The 14,675-nt window shown below is 35.3% G+C and overlaps 1 protein-coding gene across 1 annotated transcript; it reads left to right on the top strand.

The window, feature by feature from the left end:
• Positions 1–711: 711 nt before the first annotated feature.
• Positions 712–14,653, top strand: unk (unk zinc finger). Its single transcript, XM_051124159.1, is given in 16 exon segments — positions 712–935; positions 2,487–2,696; positions 2,783–2,959; positions 4,605–4,735; positions 4,826–4,961; positions 5,231–5,348; positions 6,631–6,715; positions 6,906–7,087; positions 7,089–7,130; positions 8,185–8,250; positions 8,336–8,504; positions 8,830–8,928; positions 9,052–9,237; positions 9,468–9,652; positions 11,435–11,695; positions 13,213–14,653. Coding segments are annotated over 16 exon segments (2,361 nt in total). The 5' UTR covers positions 712–783; the 3' UTR covers positions 13,375–14,653.
• Positions 14,654–14,675: the final 22 nt, after the last annotated feature.

The raw sequence follows: 14,675 nt of genomic DNA, 5'->3' as shown, positions 1-14,675 counted from the left end.
TTATCATTAAGAAATCACTATCACCTTTGGAGACCCTTATCTGTGCCTTTGAAATTTTTTATTTTATATTTCATTTAAAACAACACTCACATTGGATACATACAACATAGATATTGTTTAAAAGAACTAAATGTGCCTTGGGTTCATGCAAAGCAATGCAGAATACATAATACAGTGATATTCTACTAAAATAATTAGGCCAAAATAATAAATACATAAATAACCCTTACATCGAATCCGTTTTTCATCAGTACAGATGTTTTAGCTTTTTTATCAAGTGATGAGCAAAGAGAATCATAGAATAATTTTAGATTAACAAAAAAATCCTAAAAGTGGGCATACAATCATAACTTTACATTTATGAAGACGAAATAAGCCACAGAGAGCTGGCAGTTTTATCATATCGTCCAACTCCGTTGATGCGACTTTGAATTTGAAGTACATTTCACTTTTAACTTGGGGATTTACCTCTGTTCATTCTCTCTAACTTCACTCTCCTATGTCGTAGCAAGGTCCGTTCAGTGAACGATTCGTTATTTTAGCTTGATTCTTTGAATCTGAATCAATTGATTCAGTTTACACAACAAATCCAACGCATTCACGAACTGAGCAGCGTTCGAATCGAATAGTTCAAAAGAACCGATTCGCGCCTTAATACGACGTCATCACAATGGCCCGGAATTTCCTCCTCGCCAGATCTGGCGCATGCGCACATCGAAAAAGAATGCGGACTTCGCAGCTCTCCCAATATTAAATAGTTTGATGGCCATAATTTGATAAATCATGTCGAAAGCACCATCTCAGCCCGGTTCTTCGGGTGCCGCGGCCAACCTGGGACCTTCATCGTCCTCCTCCTGCTCCTCGCCCTCGGCAGGTGGCACGACGTCCCCCGCTAACGTGCTGCACGCACAACCCGAGAAACCCCAGCACTACACGTACGTAACGCACCTTTACACCCACCTGATCACTCATGCAAATCACATATATTTCATGCATGAGCAATTTTACACACCTCTGATGATTTTAACGGCTCTGGTGAGCTGGAATAATGAGCTTGCTTTACAGGGGCCTAGTTGTGCGATTGTTTGCATGCATTGCGTTGAGATGATGTTTTGAAGAATGCTCTGGCGGTGTGTAAACACAATAAACAAAGCGAGCTATACTGTGCTTAATTAGACTAAAATGTTATGCATTGTGAAATCTTGGTTGAAGTTACATCCGTTCTTTTGATCACAAATCACTGATGAAACACCACGTAACTGGGTCCCCACAATGTTTGGTTAAGCAATTTGCTTTTGTTCAGTTCATTACAGTATAAGGATTCAAGACAAAAATTGTATAGTAATTTGTTTCATAAAAGAAAATGTATGTAGGTATTTAAGTATTTACTACAAAGGGCCAAAAATCTACAATCTTTTAGATTTTAATCTACACTACCAGTCAAAAGTTTTGTAATGTTTTTTTTTTTTTCTTTTAATGTAATGTCTCTTCTACTCACCAAGCCTGCATTTATTTAAGCCAAAATACAGAAAAACAGTACAATTTTGAAATATTTTTACTATTTAAAGTAATTTGAATATATTTAAAATGTAATTTATTCCTGTGATTCCAAAGCTGGATTTTTAAGCATCATTTCTCCAGTCACATGATCCTTCAGAAATCATTCTAATATTCTGATTTGCTGCTCAAAAACATTTGTTATTATTATTATTATGCTAAAAAGTGTAATTTTTTCAGGTTTTGTAACATTATAAATATCTTTATCATCACTTTTGGTCAATTTAAAGCATCCTTGCTTAATAAAAGTATTAATTTCTAGAATTTATTTCCCAAAAAATGATAAATGCTAATTTTCAGACTTTTGTGTTCATCTTGAGAAAAGAAAATGTACTCAACTGTTTTAAATATTGATATTAATAGTAATAAAATGTTTCTTGAACAGCAAATCAGCATATTAGAATGATTTCTGAAGGATCATGTGATACTGAAGACTGGAGTAATGATGCTAAAAATTTTGCTTTGATCAGAAATAAATTACATTTTAAAATATATTCAAATAGAAAGCAGTTCTTTAAAATGGTAAACATATTTTTAAATTTTACCGTTTTTGCTGTACTTTGGATCAAATAAATGCAGGTTTGGTTAGCAGAAAACTGGTAGTGTATATTATAATAAAATTTACATTTGTAAGTTCATTTTATTCTCTGTACATTTTAATACATCATGGTCATAACCTTAATTGACATTGAAAATAATTTGAATTGAGATTGATCACTATGTGTTTATAATTAATTGGTTTTGTGTCTCTCAGTCATGAATTATGTTAAATCCATGATTTCTGTGACTTTTTTAGTTTTTACACGCACAAATAGCCAAATATACTCACAATGTATCATCAAATTTAGAACAAATTGCCAGAAAAAAAATCACTTTTCTATGACATTTTAAAGCTTAATGATTCATTATCCTCTCTTGTCTGTGTTCAGGTATCTGAAAGAGTTTAGGACGGAGCAGTGTCCCCTATTCGTGCAGCACAAGTGCACTCAGCACCGGCCCTTCACCTGCTTCCACTGGCACTTTCTGAACCAGAGACGACGGAGGCCGATTCGCAGACGAGATGGAACGTTTAATTACAGCCCTGATGTGTACTGTGTTAAATACGACGAGGGCACAGGGACATGCCCTGATGGAGATGAGTAAGAACCAGGACAAACTCCTTTTTTAAGTCACTGTCTCTGACTTCATGCTGATGTCTTTGTTTAATTTGTTTGCGTATTGCCAGGTGTCCATTTTTGCACCGAACAGCCGGAGACACAGAGAGGCGGTATCACCTACGGTACTATAAGACTGGTTCCTGTATCCACGAGACTGATGGAAAAGGCCACTGCAGTAAAAACGGCCCTCACTGTGCCTTTGCTCACGGCTCCCATGATCTCCGTAGCCCTGTCTATGACATCAGGTAGGCACTTTTAAAGCAATAATACATCTGAATATGAAAATTATCATCATTTATTCACTGCGTCGTTCCAAACCTATATCCTTTCTTTCTGTGGGAGACAAAAAGAGTAATTTTTAATCAAAGTCATTAATTAAATTGCATTCAAATGTATTATTATTATACACTAGGGCAGGGGTGGCGAACTCCGGTCCTGCAGAGTTCAGCTCCAACCCTAATTACAACTCACCTGCCTGCTGCTTTCTAGTAACTCTTCAGACCTTGATTAGCTTGTTCAGGTGCATTTGATTAGGGTTGAAGCAAAACTATGCAGGGCTGCGACTCTCCAGGACCGACGTTCGCCACCCCTGCACTAGGGTTTAGAAGTTTACTGTCTGTAAAATGTTTTAAATGTTGTAGAAAGAAGTCTCTTCTGCTCACCGAACCTGCATTTATTTGATCCAAAATACAGCAAAAGCAGTAATATTGTGAAAAATCTTTATCATTTAAAATAACTGCTTTCTATTTATGTAATGTATATTAAAATGTTATTTATTCCTGTGATCAAAGCAAAATTTTCAGCATCATTACTTCAGTCTTCAGTGTCTCATGATCCTTCAGAAATCATTGTAATATGTTGATTTGCTGTTCAAGAAACTTTAATAATTATTATCAATATTTAAAACAGTTGAGTACATTTTTAAATAAAATAATAGCTTTGTAACATTATACACTATACCATTCAAAAGCTTCAGAGTCAGTGTGTATATATATATATATATATATATTTTTTTTTTTAAATTATAGAAATTAATACTTTTATTTAGTAAGGATGTAAGGATAAAGACATTTATAATGTTACAAGAGATTTTTGTTTCAGATAAATGATGTTCTTCTGAACTTTCTATTCATCAAAGAAACTTGAAAAAAGTTATATTCAGCTGTTTTCAACATAATAATAATAATAATAATAATAATGTTTTTTTTTTAGCAGCAAATCAGCATATTAGAATGATTTCTGAAGGATCATGTGACTGGAGTAATGATGCTAAAAATTCAGCTTTGAAATAACAGGAATAACTTACATTTTAAAATATATTCAAATAGAAAACAGTTCATTTAAACAGTAAACATATTTTAAAATTGTGTTGTTTTTGCTGTACTTGCTTGCTGAGCAAAAGAGACTTTAAAAAGAGACTTATTTAAAAAACTTTAAAATCTTACTGTTCAAAAACTTTTGACTGGTAGTGTATAATGTATATTTTCAAATGTAATTTATTCCTGTGATGCAAAGCAGAATTTTCAGGACCATTACTTGAGTCTTCAGTGTCACATGATCCTTCAGAAATCATTCTGCTCAAGAAATTGTTTTAATTATCAGTGTTGAAAACATTTGTGCTTTCTAATATTTTTGAAAACAAACAAAATGATATATATATTTTTCAAGTTTCTTTGATGAATAGCACAGCGTTTTTCTGAAATATTAATATTTTGTAACATTATTCATGTCTTTACTGTCACTTCTGATCAGTTTAATGCATGCTTGCTAAGTAAACATTAACTGATTAAAAAAAAAACAATCATACTGATCTTAAACTTTTGAACAGTAGTGTACATGGTGTTTTTTTCCCCTTGGGTTTGACGTTTGTGTTTTTAACTTCTTGTTCAGAGAGGTTCAGGTGTTAGAAGCCCAAGCTGGTGCTGGATTGGTTGAGGGAGCATCTGGAGAAGGGCAGTCAGGAGTTGTGGCCAGCACTGCACTCATAGAAAAGATCCTTAGTGAAGATCCACGCTGGCAAGGTGAAATCAACCTCTCTACGTGAATTTAAACCTATGCTACATTCATATGTTGTTCTTCATGCTTTTCTTTGCTCATTTCTCCTCATGCAGACAACAGTTTCGTGCTCTCCCACTACAAGACTGAGCTTTGCAAAAAACCTCCTCGGCTGTGTCGTCAGGGCTATGCATGTCCCTACTATCACAACAGCAAAGACCGCAGACGGAGCCCTCACAAACACAAATACAGGTCTGAACAACAAATACTTCACTCTCATGTTATTCCAAACAAATATGCTGCTCTTTTTGGTCCTTGTGTTATTAGTGGAACACAAACTGATACATTTTGTTGAATCTTATGGAGATAATTTTCATACAACAACTATTCATAGTGAACAAAAAAGACAGAAACTACTTGCGTGCTACATTTGTGTTCTGAAGTCATGTGATTGCTTTTTGTGAAGAATAGACATTTTCCATCATAATGCTTTTTAATGGTGCTATTTTTTGTTCCTGAAGAGCCCTGCCGTGTCCCTCAGTGAAGCACAGCGATGAGTGGGGGGACCCCAGTAAATGTGAAAGCGGAGAAAGCTGTCAGTACTGCCACACGAGGACGGAACAGCAGTTCCACCCCGAGGTATTTTACACTCAATCTAATGCGGATGGACTCTGTTTAACATCAGCGTTTCCTGTAAGAACAAGGACATCCATGTTTTTGCATGGTACTTATAGATGTAATGCAATAAAACGGTGACTATTTGATTATGCTGTGCTTGTGATGCTCATTAGGGTTGCTGTTTTGTTTGGCCCTTTGGCACAAGTGGCTTTTTTTAAGGTTATTGATTAGTGGTGTTAATGTTAGTCATACTTGCGTTATTAATCTTCTAAGTGTGACGATACAAGATTTTTGTCTGGCGAAGGATAAAACGTGTGGAAAAAAGCAACCTGAGTGATATTTAGGAATCTGAAAATTATGGATTTATATTTGTAAAGTAAAAAATACAAAAAAACATTAAAATAATTAAGCTTTAGGAGCTAAAAGTTCTTTCCACTCTATTTAATCAATTAATTGTGACCCTGGACCACAAAACCAGTCAAAATGGTATTTTTTTTTTTTTTTTGAATACACACGAAAAGCTGAATAAAGAAGCTTCCCATAGATGTATGGTTTGTTAAGAAAGGACAATATTTGGCTGAGATACAACATTTTGAAAATCTGGAATCTAATGGTGCAAAAAAATCTAATTTTGTCTTTAAATTTGTCCAGATGAAGTTGAACGTTTGATATATTTACAGTAGAAAATTTATAAAATATCTTCATGGAACATGATCTTTACTTAATATCCTAATGATTTTTGGCATAAAAGAAAACAATTATAATTTTAACCCATACAGTGAATTGTTAGATATTGCTACAAATATACCCGTGCTACTTATGACTGGTTTTGTGGTCCAGGGTCACAATTTAAATGACTTTTTCATGGTCATTCATGATTTATTGGATTTTTCAAAAATATTTTTAATTATAAAAATTACCCGATAAAATATTTTACGGATTGGCTTGTACAAAAAATGTATATTCTTTCTAAAATTGCTGTGATGATTTAAGCTTTCACTAATTTACATGACTTTTCCTGTGTCTGTGTAAAGCAATATTAAAGTCTGTATTAAAGCAAATCAGAGAATAGAAACATTTTTAATTGCCTTTACACAGATTTGAAATAAAAAGTTGCTGAGAAGGCTAAATTAAAATATTTAGTATCTTAAATTAACATATTTAAAGCATGCTTCTTCTCTTCATTTAAATAATTTTAATTTATCTTGAGACCCTCTTGGAAGCACAGCACTGATGTTTTTGGTGCTTTTGATAAATCAAGTACCACTAATATTTACCTAATTATAAACTTTTTCCTCCACAGATCTACAAATCCACCAAATGCAATGACATTCAGCAAAGTGGCAACTGTCCCAGAGGGCCGTTCTGTGCTTTTGCTCATTTAGAAAGTAAGTTTACATTTTGTAATGTGAACATGTGGTGACACTATTTATTGGATTCACATTCATTGGATGTATAAGATCTTGCATGGTAACTTAACTATCTTTTTTTTTTCTAAACGTGAATGTGATGATTGTGTGGAATATGTATTGCATTGTATATCATCATTGATTGTGTTGTTTCTGTTTTGTTTCACAGAAGTAACTGTTAGTGATGAGCAGCTGGCTGTACAATGCAGTTCACCTCCCCTAGAAATGTCCTGCTCTGCTCCCTTAGAAGACTTCAGCCAGAGCGGAATGAGTGCCGCCACAGAGGAAGGGCTGCTGGGAAGGGTTCTGTTTGAGGAGTCCTCCAGTTTTGATGCCAGTCCAGGAGGAGAGGGGGGGTTATGGGAAAGCTCCTGGGTTTGAGAGGGAAGACCAGGTATAGTAATAACACTTTATTAATGCTTTTAATTGAAGGAGTCTGTGTTTTTGAGATAAACACAGTATTCCCATTGTCATACAAAACCTATGAATTTTAAAATTATGATTCCAAGCTAGGAAAAGTCATAAAAATTAGTAATCTTAAAAGTTACATTTTTGCTCTGCTCTAAAACAGTTAAGTGGCTAGAAATACACTACAAAAGAAAGGTTCAGAAAGGCTTTTTTCTTACTGCATTTATTTGATCAAAAATACAGTAAAGACACTAATATTGTGAAATGTATCTTGTGATTTCAAAGCTAATTTTTTAGCATCATTACTCCGGTCACATGATCCTTCAGAAATCATTCTAATATGCTGATTTGCTGCTCAAAAAAACATTTATCATTATTATTATGTTGAAAACAGCTGAGTAGAATATTTTCAGGTTTTTTTGATAAATAGAAACTATTAGACACTATTTATCTGAAAAATAAATCTTTTGTAACATTATAAATGTCTTTATTATTACTTCTGATCAATTTAAAGCTTCCTTGCTAAATAAAATTTCTAAAAAGAAAAATTATACTGACTCCACGCTTTTGAATGTTTTTATTATTATTATTATTATTATTATTATTTCAAATAAATGTTGATCTTTAGATTTTTCAAAACAAAAACATACTCGACAGTTTTATTATTACTATTAATAATAATAATAATAATAATAAATGTTTCTTGATCTGATGTTTCTTGATGTTTCTTGATCTCAATGATTTCTCAAAGATCATGTGACACTGAAGACTGGAGTAATGATGCTGAAAATGTTGCTTTGATCACAGGAATAAATTACATTTTAAAATATATTCAAATAGAAATCAGTTATTTTAAATAGTAAATATATTTCACAATATTACTGCTTTTATTTATATTTATTTATTTATTTATCTTATTCCAAACATTGAATAAATTCCATTAATTGATATCTGACATGTGACAAGTGGAAATATGCCCCAGAATTCTCCATGAAAGACAAAACAAATCTTATAGCTTAAGTTTAATATCTTTTGTACAGGCCAAACATAGAAGTTTTTCAATGGACCAGCGCAGCAGAGAAATTTCATCCATGCACAGCAAACAGGTACTGAACCTACTCTTTCAAAACATGTGTATGAAAATTACAAATAGGGCAAGCACCTTTTGCATTCTATGTTGTGTGTTTTCAGGATTTATTGGTGTTTCTGCCTGTCGGCAGTCCTCTCAGTATGTCCTCCAGCATACCTTCCAGTCTGGCAGCCACCCCACCCAGCCCTGCACCCCCCGGCCCATCTTCAGGCATGAACGCCAATGCTCTTCCGTTCTACCCTACAAGTGACACGGTGGAGTCAGTAGTGGGTGAGTGCGAAATGGTTCACCCCATGAAATTACATCAATTTAATTTAATTTAATTTAAGTTAAGTTAATTTAATTATTTTTTATTTAATTTATTTAATTTTATTGAATAATTTAATTTATTAAACATTGTATTTATTATTAAATATTTAATATGATTATTTTCTCAGTTTATTTTCTTCTGTGGAACACAAAATGTCATTTTAAGAATTGGTGTTGTTTTAGTAATTTTTGTTTATAAATATGTGCAAAAAGTACACATAATTAAGCCTTACTGTTAAATAGAATGTATTTTTTTTAAACAGTGTCTGTTTGTCCTTTTGACTAGAGTCTGCATTGGATGATCTCGACCTGAACGACTTCGGAGTCTCGGCTCTTGAGAAAAGTCTGGAGAGTTCAGCTTTACCCAGCATGGGCCTCATGTTAGGTTGGTGACGAGTTTACAGTCTCATCAAAAAGGTGACAGCGTTGCTGTTGTAAACGCTATAACTTCAAAAAATCAGCACTGACGTCTGTCTTCAGTTCTGTTTTTGTGATCATTTTTCCTCAGGAGGCAGTCAGTTACAGAGTTCAGCACCTGTCAACATCCCTGGCTCCCTCAGCAGCCCCTCTCCTTTCAGATCACCCTCACCTTCTCCACCAATCAGAGCCCACCACTCACCATTCCTCTCTGCGCAGTTGCCACAACCCAGCCAATCAGAGAGCAGCTTTTTGGGGACCTCCCATGGTTCTTTAGGTTTGTGTTATATTACTCCATTCTGCTTTTTTGCAAGGCTGCTTTGCTCATTCTGTGACACATCTAGGTCAGCATACTTGTTTACAAGCACAGTGAGAGTATATAAATGTAACATAAAATTGAATTACTAGTTGTCTTTTTGATATAAAGCAGTGCTGTTTTGCTGTAATAAACTGGAGCAATTGTGCGGGGGATCCAGTCAAACATGACAGTTTGGTTTTGTCTTCTAGGTTTAAATGGCATGAGCAGCAGTATTTGGGAACATTTTCCAACAGGCCAGAGTTCACCAGGTACCCCTCCTGCCCTGCTCTCCACAGGGAGCATGTACAGCGAGGCGTCACGTCTAAAACAGGAAGTAGAAGAGGCACACAGGGTGCTGAAACACTGGGACCACAGCTGGAGACAGATGGCTCAGGTCAGACTCCATCTGTGTGTGTGTGCATGTTTATGTGAAGGGAATGGGGAACTGTGTATTTAAAGGACCATATTTCACACTTTTATAGCATTTGATTTTTTTTTCCCACTGACGTTAGTCTAGGTTTGTTTTTCCAAAAACAAATGTAATCTAGTTTTCTGTGACCTCATTTTGCACACTTTTTCTGGTCCTGACAATTCATTAGGATGATATTAGTTCAATATCTTTATGATTTTCATATTGGGAATATGATTTGCTATCCTTTTTGCATGTAAAAAATACCAACATATTAAATCAATTATAAATTAAATATATATAAAATTCAGAAATAAATAAATATTAAATCTGTTGTATACAGTTGAGGTCAAAAGTTTACATACACCTTGCAGAATCTGCAAAATGTTCATTTGCATGATACAAAATGCATTTTATTTTTTATTTAGCTCTGTCCTGAATAATAAATTTTACATAAAATAAGTTTACATATAGTCCACAAGAGAAAATAGTAGTTGAATTTATAAAAATGACCCTGTTCAAAAGTTATTTAAAACTCAATACTGTGTTGTTACCTGAATGATCCAAAGCTGTATTTTTTTTTTTTTGGTTTAGTAATAGTTGTTTATGAGTCCCTGAATGGTGATGTTTGTCCTGAACGGTTAAACTGCCCGCTGTTCTTCAGAAAAATCGTTCAGGTCTCACAAATTCTTTGTTTTTTTTTTTTTTTTATTTATTTATTTTTTTTAGCATTTTTGTGTGTTTGAACCTTTTCCAACAATAATAATGATTTTGAGATCGATCTTTTTGCACTGAGGACAACTGAGGGACTTGTGTGCAATTATTACAGAAGGTTCAAACACTCACTGATGCTCCAGAAGGAAACACGATGCATTAAAAGCCAGGGGGTGAAAACTTTTTGAATTTGAAGATCAGGGTAAATTTTACTTATTTTGTCTTCTGGGAAACATGCAAGTATCTTCTGTAGCTTTTGAAGGGGAGTACTAAATATGATATTCAGGCAAAATATATATTTTTTTCATATCTTCATTCTGTTTGAAAGTTTACACCCGGCTCTTAATGCATAATTTTTCCTCCTGGAGCATCAGTGAGCATTTGAACCTTCTGTAATAGTTGCATATGAGTCCCTCAGTTGTCCCTCAGTGCAAAAAGATGGATCTCAAAATCATACAGTCATTGTTGGAAAGGGTTCAAATACACAAAAATGCTGAAAAACCAAAGAATTGGTGGAACCTGAAGGATTTTTCTGAATAACAGCAGGCAGTTTAACTGTTCAGGACAAACAAGGGACTCACAAACAACTATCACTAAAACACAGCTGTGGATCTTTCAGGTAACAACACAGTATCAAGTGTATGTAAACTTTTGAACAGGGTCATTTTTATAAATTCAACTAGTATTTTCTCTTGTGGACTATGTGTAAACATCTTTTATGTGAAATATCTTATTCAGGTCAGTACTAAATAAATAAAAAATAACATGCATTTTGTATGATCCCTCTTATTTTGGTAAAATAATTAACATTTTGCAGACTCTGCACAGTGTATGTAAACTTTGGACCTCAACTGTATTAAAGGGATAGCTCACCCAAAAATAAAAATTCTGTCATTAGTTACTCAATTAATGACAGAATTTTCATTTTTGGATGAACTATCCCTTTAAATCAATGGTATGTTTGCACTTCCCTAAGTCAGAATCCATGCAATTATATGTTGACCTATAGTATGGTTAGTGTTTTGACTGACAGTTTTCTCTTACCTGCTGCAGTCATTGGCGGTCTTAAAAGCAGACGCAGAGGAAGCTCGTCTCATGGCGGGGCAGCTGGGTATGGAGGCGGAACGAGCGCGGCAGGCTGAAGTGGAGGCGCAACAGCAAGCCGCTCTCCTGGAGGAGGCGCTAGACAGCCTACGGCACGCAGAAAACCCACATCTCCAGCTTCACCAGCTACGGTTACTGCACAGACTTCCACTGAGCTCCATCTGCAGCCTGCAGGCACAGATCTGCTCTTGCTTACGCACTGTAGAACAGGTAATGAACACACCTGCTACCTGAGAACCTTGTGAAACTGTCATGGGTTTTCATTTGCTAATATTGGAATTGCTTAGATTCTTCTCCAAAATGAGTCACATTTTTGAGGGCCTAAACATGCGTTGCACACACACCAAAAGTGGTGAAAATATACATTTGATATTGGTTGCAAAAATGGGTGTGGCAAAATGGCTCAATAGCGCCACCTGTAAAATTTCAACAAAGGGCCCCTCAAGCTATGTTTCACATACATGTATGAAATTCGATAGACACATGCAACACACCAATACCTACAAAAAAGTCCTGCAGTACAAAATCCGAAACCCAACAAGAAGTCTGTGAAGTCTGAATTTTATCGTCAGGTTTTGTGCCGTTTTTGCCATTTTTCATGTGTTGTAAATAAACAAACTTCCTTTAGAGATTTAAACAGATCAACACCAAATTTGGTCAGTGCAATCTAAAGCCCTTTGTGACGTTAAATTGCGAAGATCTTGAGTTTCCGTTAAAAGGGCGTGTCTGTGGCGGCCTGACAACTTCGATGTTTGACCATTGAAAAAGGAAGTTGTTATAATTCAGGCATTCAGTGTCTGATCTGCGCCAAAATTTATGGCCAAATTCAGTTATAGTCATAGCGCCACCTGCTGGCAACAGAAAGTGGAATGTTTTACGCTCTAACAGACTACTCAGAGATTTAATAACATCAGCATTGTTTGGTCAGTCTAATCTAAAGATAATCTAAATCTAAAGGCCTTTGTGACGTTAAATTGCGAAAATCTTAGGTTTTCATTAAAGGGCATGTTTGTGGCGGCCTGACAAAGTTTGATGTTTTGCCATGGGAATAGAAGATGTTGTATCTCAGCCATGCAGTGTCCAATCTGCCCCAAACTTTACATGTTCAATAAGAGTCCTGGCCTGAACACATCTAAAGGCCATTATTCTATTATAACCATAGCGCCACCTGCTGGCAACAGGGAATGACTAGTTTTACACTAATTTAAACATGCACTGTCAATCTGCCCCAAACTTTACATGTTCAATAAGAGTCCTGGCCTGAAGACATCTAAAGGCCAATATTCAGTTATAATCATAGCGCCACCTGTTGGCAATGGGATACGTCATGCTTTGCACTAACCCAAACACCAAACTTCATATGTTTGATAAAAGTGCTGGCCTGAAGACATCTACATGCCAATATCCAGTTATAGTCATAGCGCCGCCACCTGGCAGCAGGAAGTTTGGCACATATAAATGACTTCTGTATATACCACTGTAAATGCATATTGCCCACTCTTCACAGTTTTCCTAAAGCCACCGGGTCGTGGTGAGCCCAGGTGTGAGGGCCTGTTGAACTCTGCTTGCAGCTTTAATGAGAAATGTAATTTTTCTTTTCTGGTCAAATATGACCTATATATATATTTTTAAGGTTCACCAAATAATGTGACGTACAAGTAGAGCTGAATTCGATTAATAACAACGCATGTTGGATTGCATTGAATCTCTCTTCTCTCTTCTTTCAGGCTGTGTTCAGGAAGCAGAGATTACATTGTTTATCTTGCGATGAGATGGGATCAGTGACGTTGCCATGCCAACATGGCCTGCACTGCGAACGATGCGCAGCGTCCACAGAATGCCCGCTGTGCAGCGAACACCAGCAGAGCATGAACATCCCACAGTCATAATCCTAATCTGCTATAATCCACACACTAGACGTAAACCTTGACCACTCACATTCAGATTTCACTCAAATTCCCATTACAACTACGGCTAAATGTATCCTACAGAGCCCAAAGCCTTATCTTAGCTAAAAGCTCAGAGTTAATTGAGAAATATGATCTAGTTTTAATTGATATCAACCATATCAATAAGACATGTCATATCGTTTGTTAGCATGCAGTCAGTCCTAGACCTCAGTGGGACCATTTTATATTCAAAAAGAAAGAAATTACTAGAGCTACTGACATGCATCAGCAGTTTGTGATATTTTTATGTTTCACGATATAATAATATGCTTACGTCTCATTGTAATCTTCATTTTCCATGTCTTTTAAATGGGAACAAAGGAAACATAACTTGCATTAGTATTCAAACCTGGTCTAGCACTAATAATTTAGTTAGTGCATGACAACACATTTAGAGATTTTAAGGAAATATTTAAGTGATGATCATGATACCAAACTCCCATATTTCCTATACGCTTTATATAGAATCATAACACACGCATATATAGTAAGACAATCCTATTCTTTTTTAAGAAACACTTTTAAATTTGAAATGTGGAATGTCCTTTTAGAACATTCTGAAATGTTTACAGTAGAAATGCAGTCTTCAGTGCAGCTGAAATGATTTTTTTTTCAGACATGGGAGATTTCATAATTAATACAGATTAGTATAGTTAGTAGCCATATAGGATATTTACAATTGCATTCATAGGATTTTTTGTAAGATTCCAGGGAACGGCTATACAGCAAAATGGAAAATAAATACGGTTTTGCAGCTTTTCATTCTCAGGATTTTTTTTTGAAAGAGTCATGTTAAACTGGAGTGCAAGAACAAGAAGGCAAACACTCTTTTTATGTGCATATTTTATTTAATGCATTCATTGAATAATTAGCCCGTTTACTAAACCAACAGCACGTTCCCAACTGCAGCTTTCCATTCATGTAAAGGCGTTTTATGCGAACACATGTGTGACACCAGTGGAAAAGAGGGTAATTCATGTGCACTGATTAGCAAACATAAGACGTAATAAGCTACGGCTGTCAGAAGAGGGCTCGACTTCAGTGTGTTTCTGATTTATTTGGATGATTTTATTTGAATTCAGTTTGAAGGCACAGTTATATGGGATGCTCAACAGATGACTTCCTGTTGCTTCACTGTGAATTCAGAAATCACCTGCTCAGTTTTGTTCATACACAGTGTTTCAGTCTGATTTTGTAAAAGACAATAAACAAATGTATATTTTTGGATGAAAATGTTGCAT

The sequence above is a fragment of the Labeo rohita genome, chromosome 12 (genome assembly GCF_022985175.1).
Source record: "Labeo rohita strain BAU-BD-2019 chromosome 12, IGBB_LRoh.1.0, whole genome shotgun sequence".
Lineage (NCBI taxonomy): Eukaryota > Metazoa > Chordata > Actinopteri > Cypriniformes > Cyprinidae > Labeo > Labeo rohita.
The sequence above is the reverse complement of the archived record's forward strand: the minus strand, read 5'-3'. Positions and strand labels throughout refer to the sequence as shown.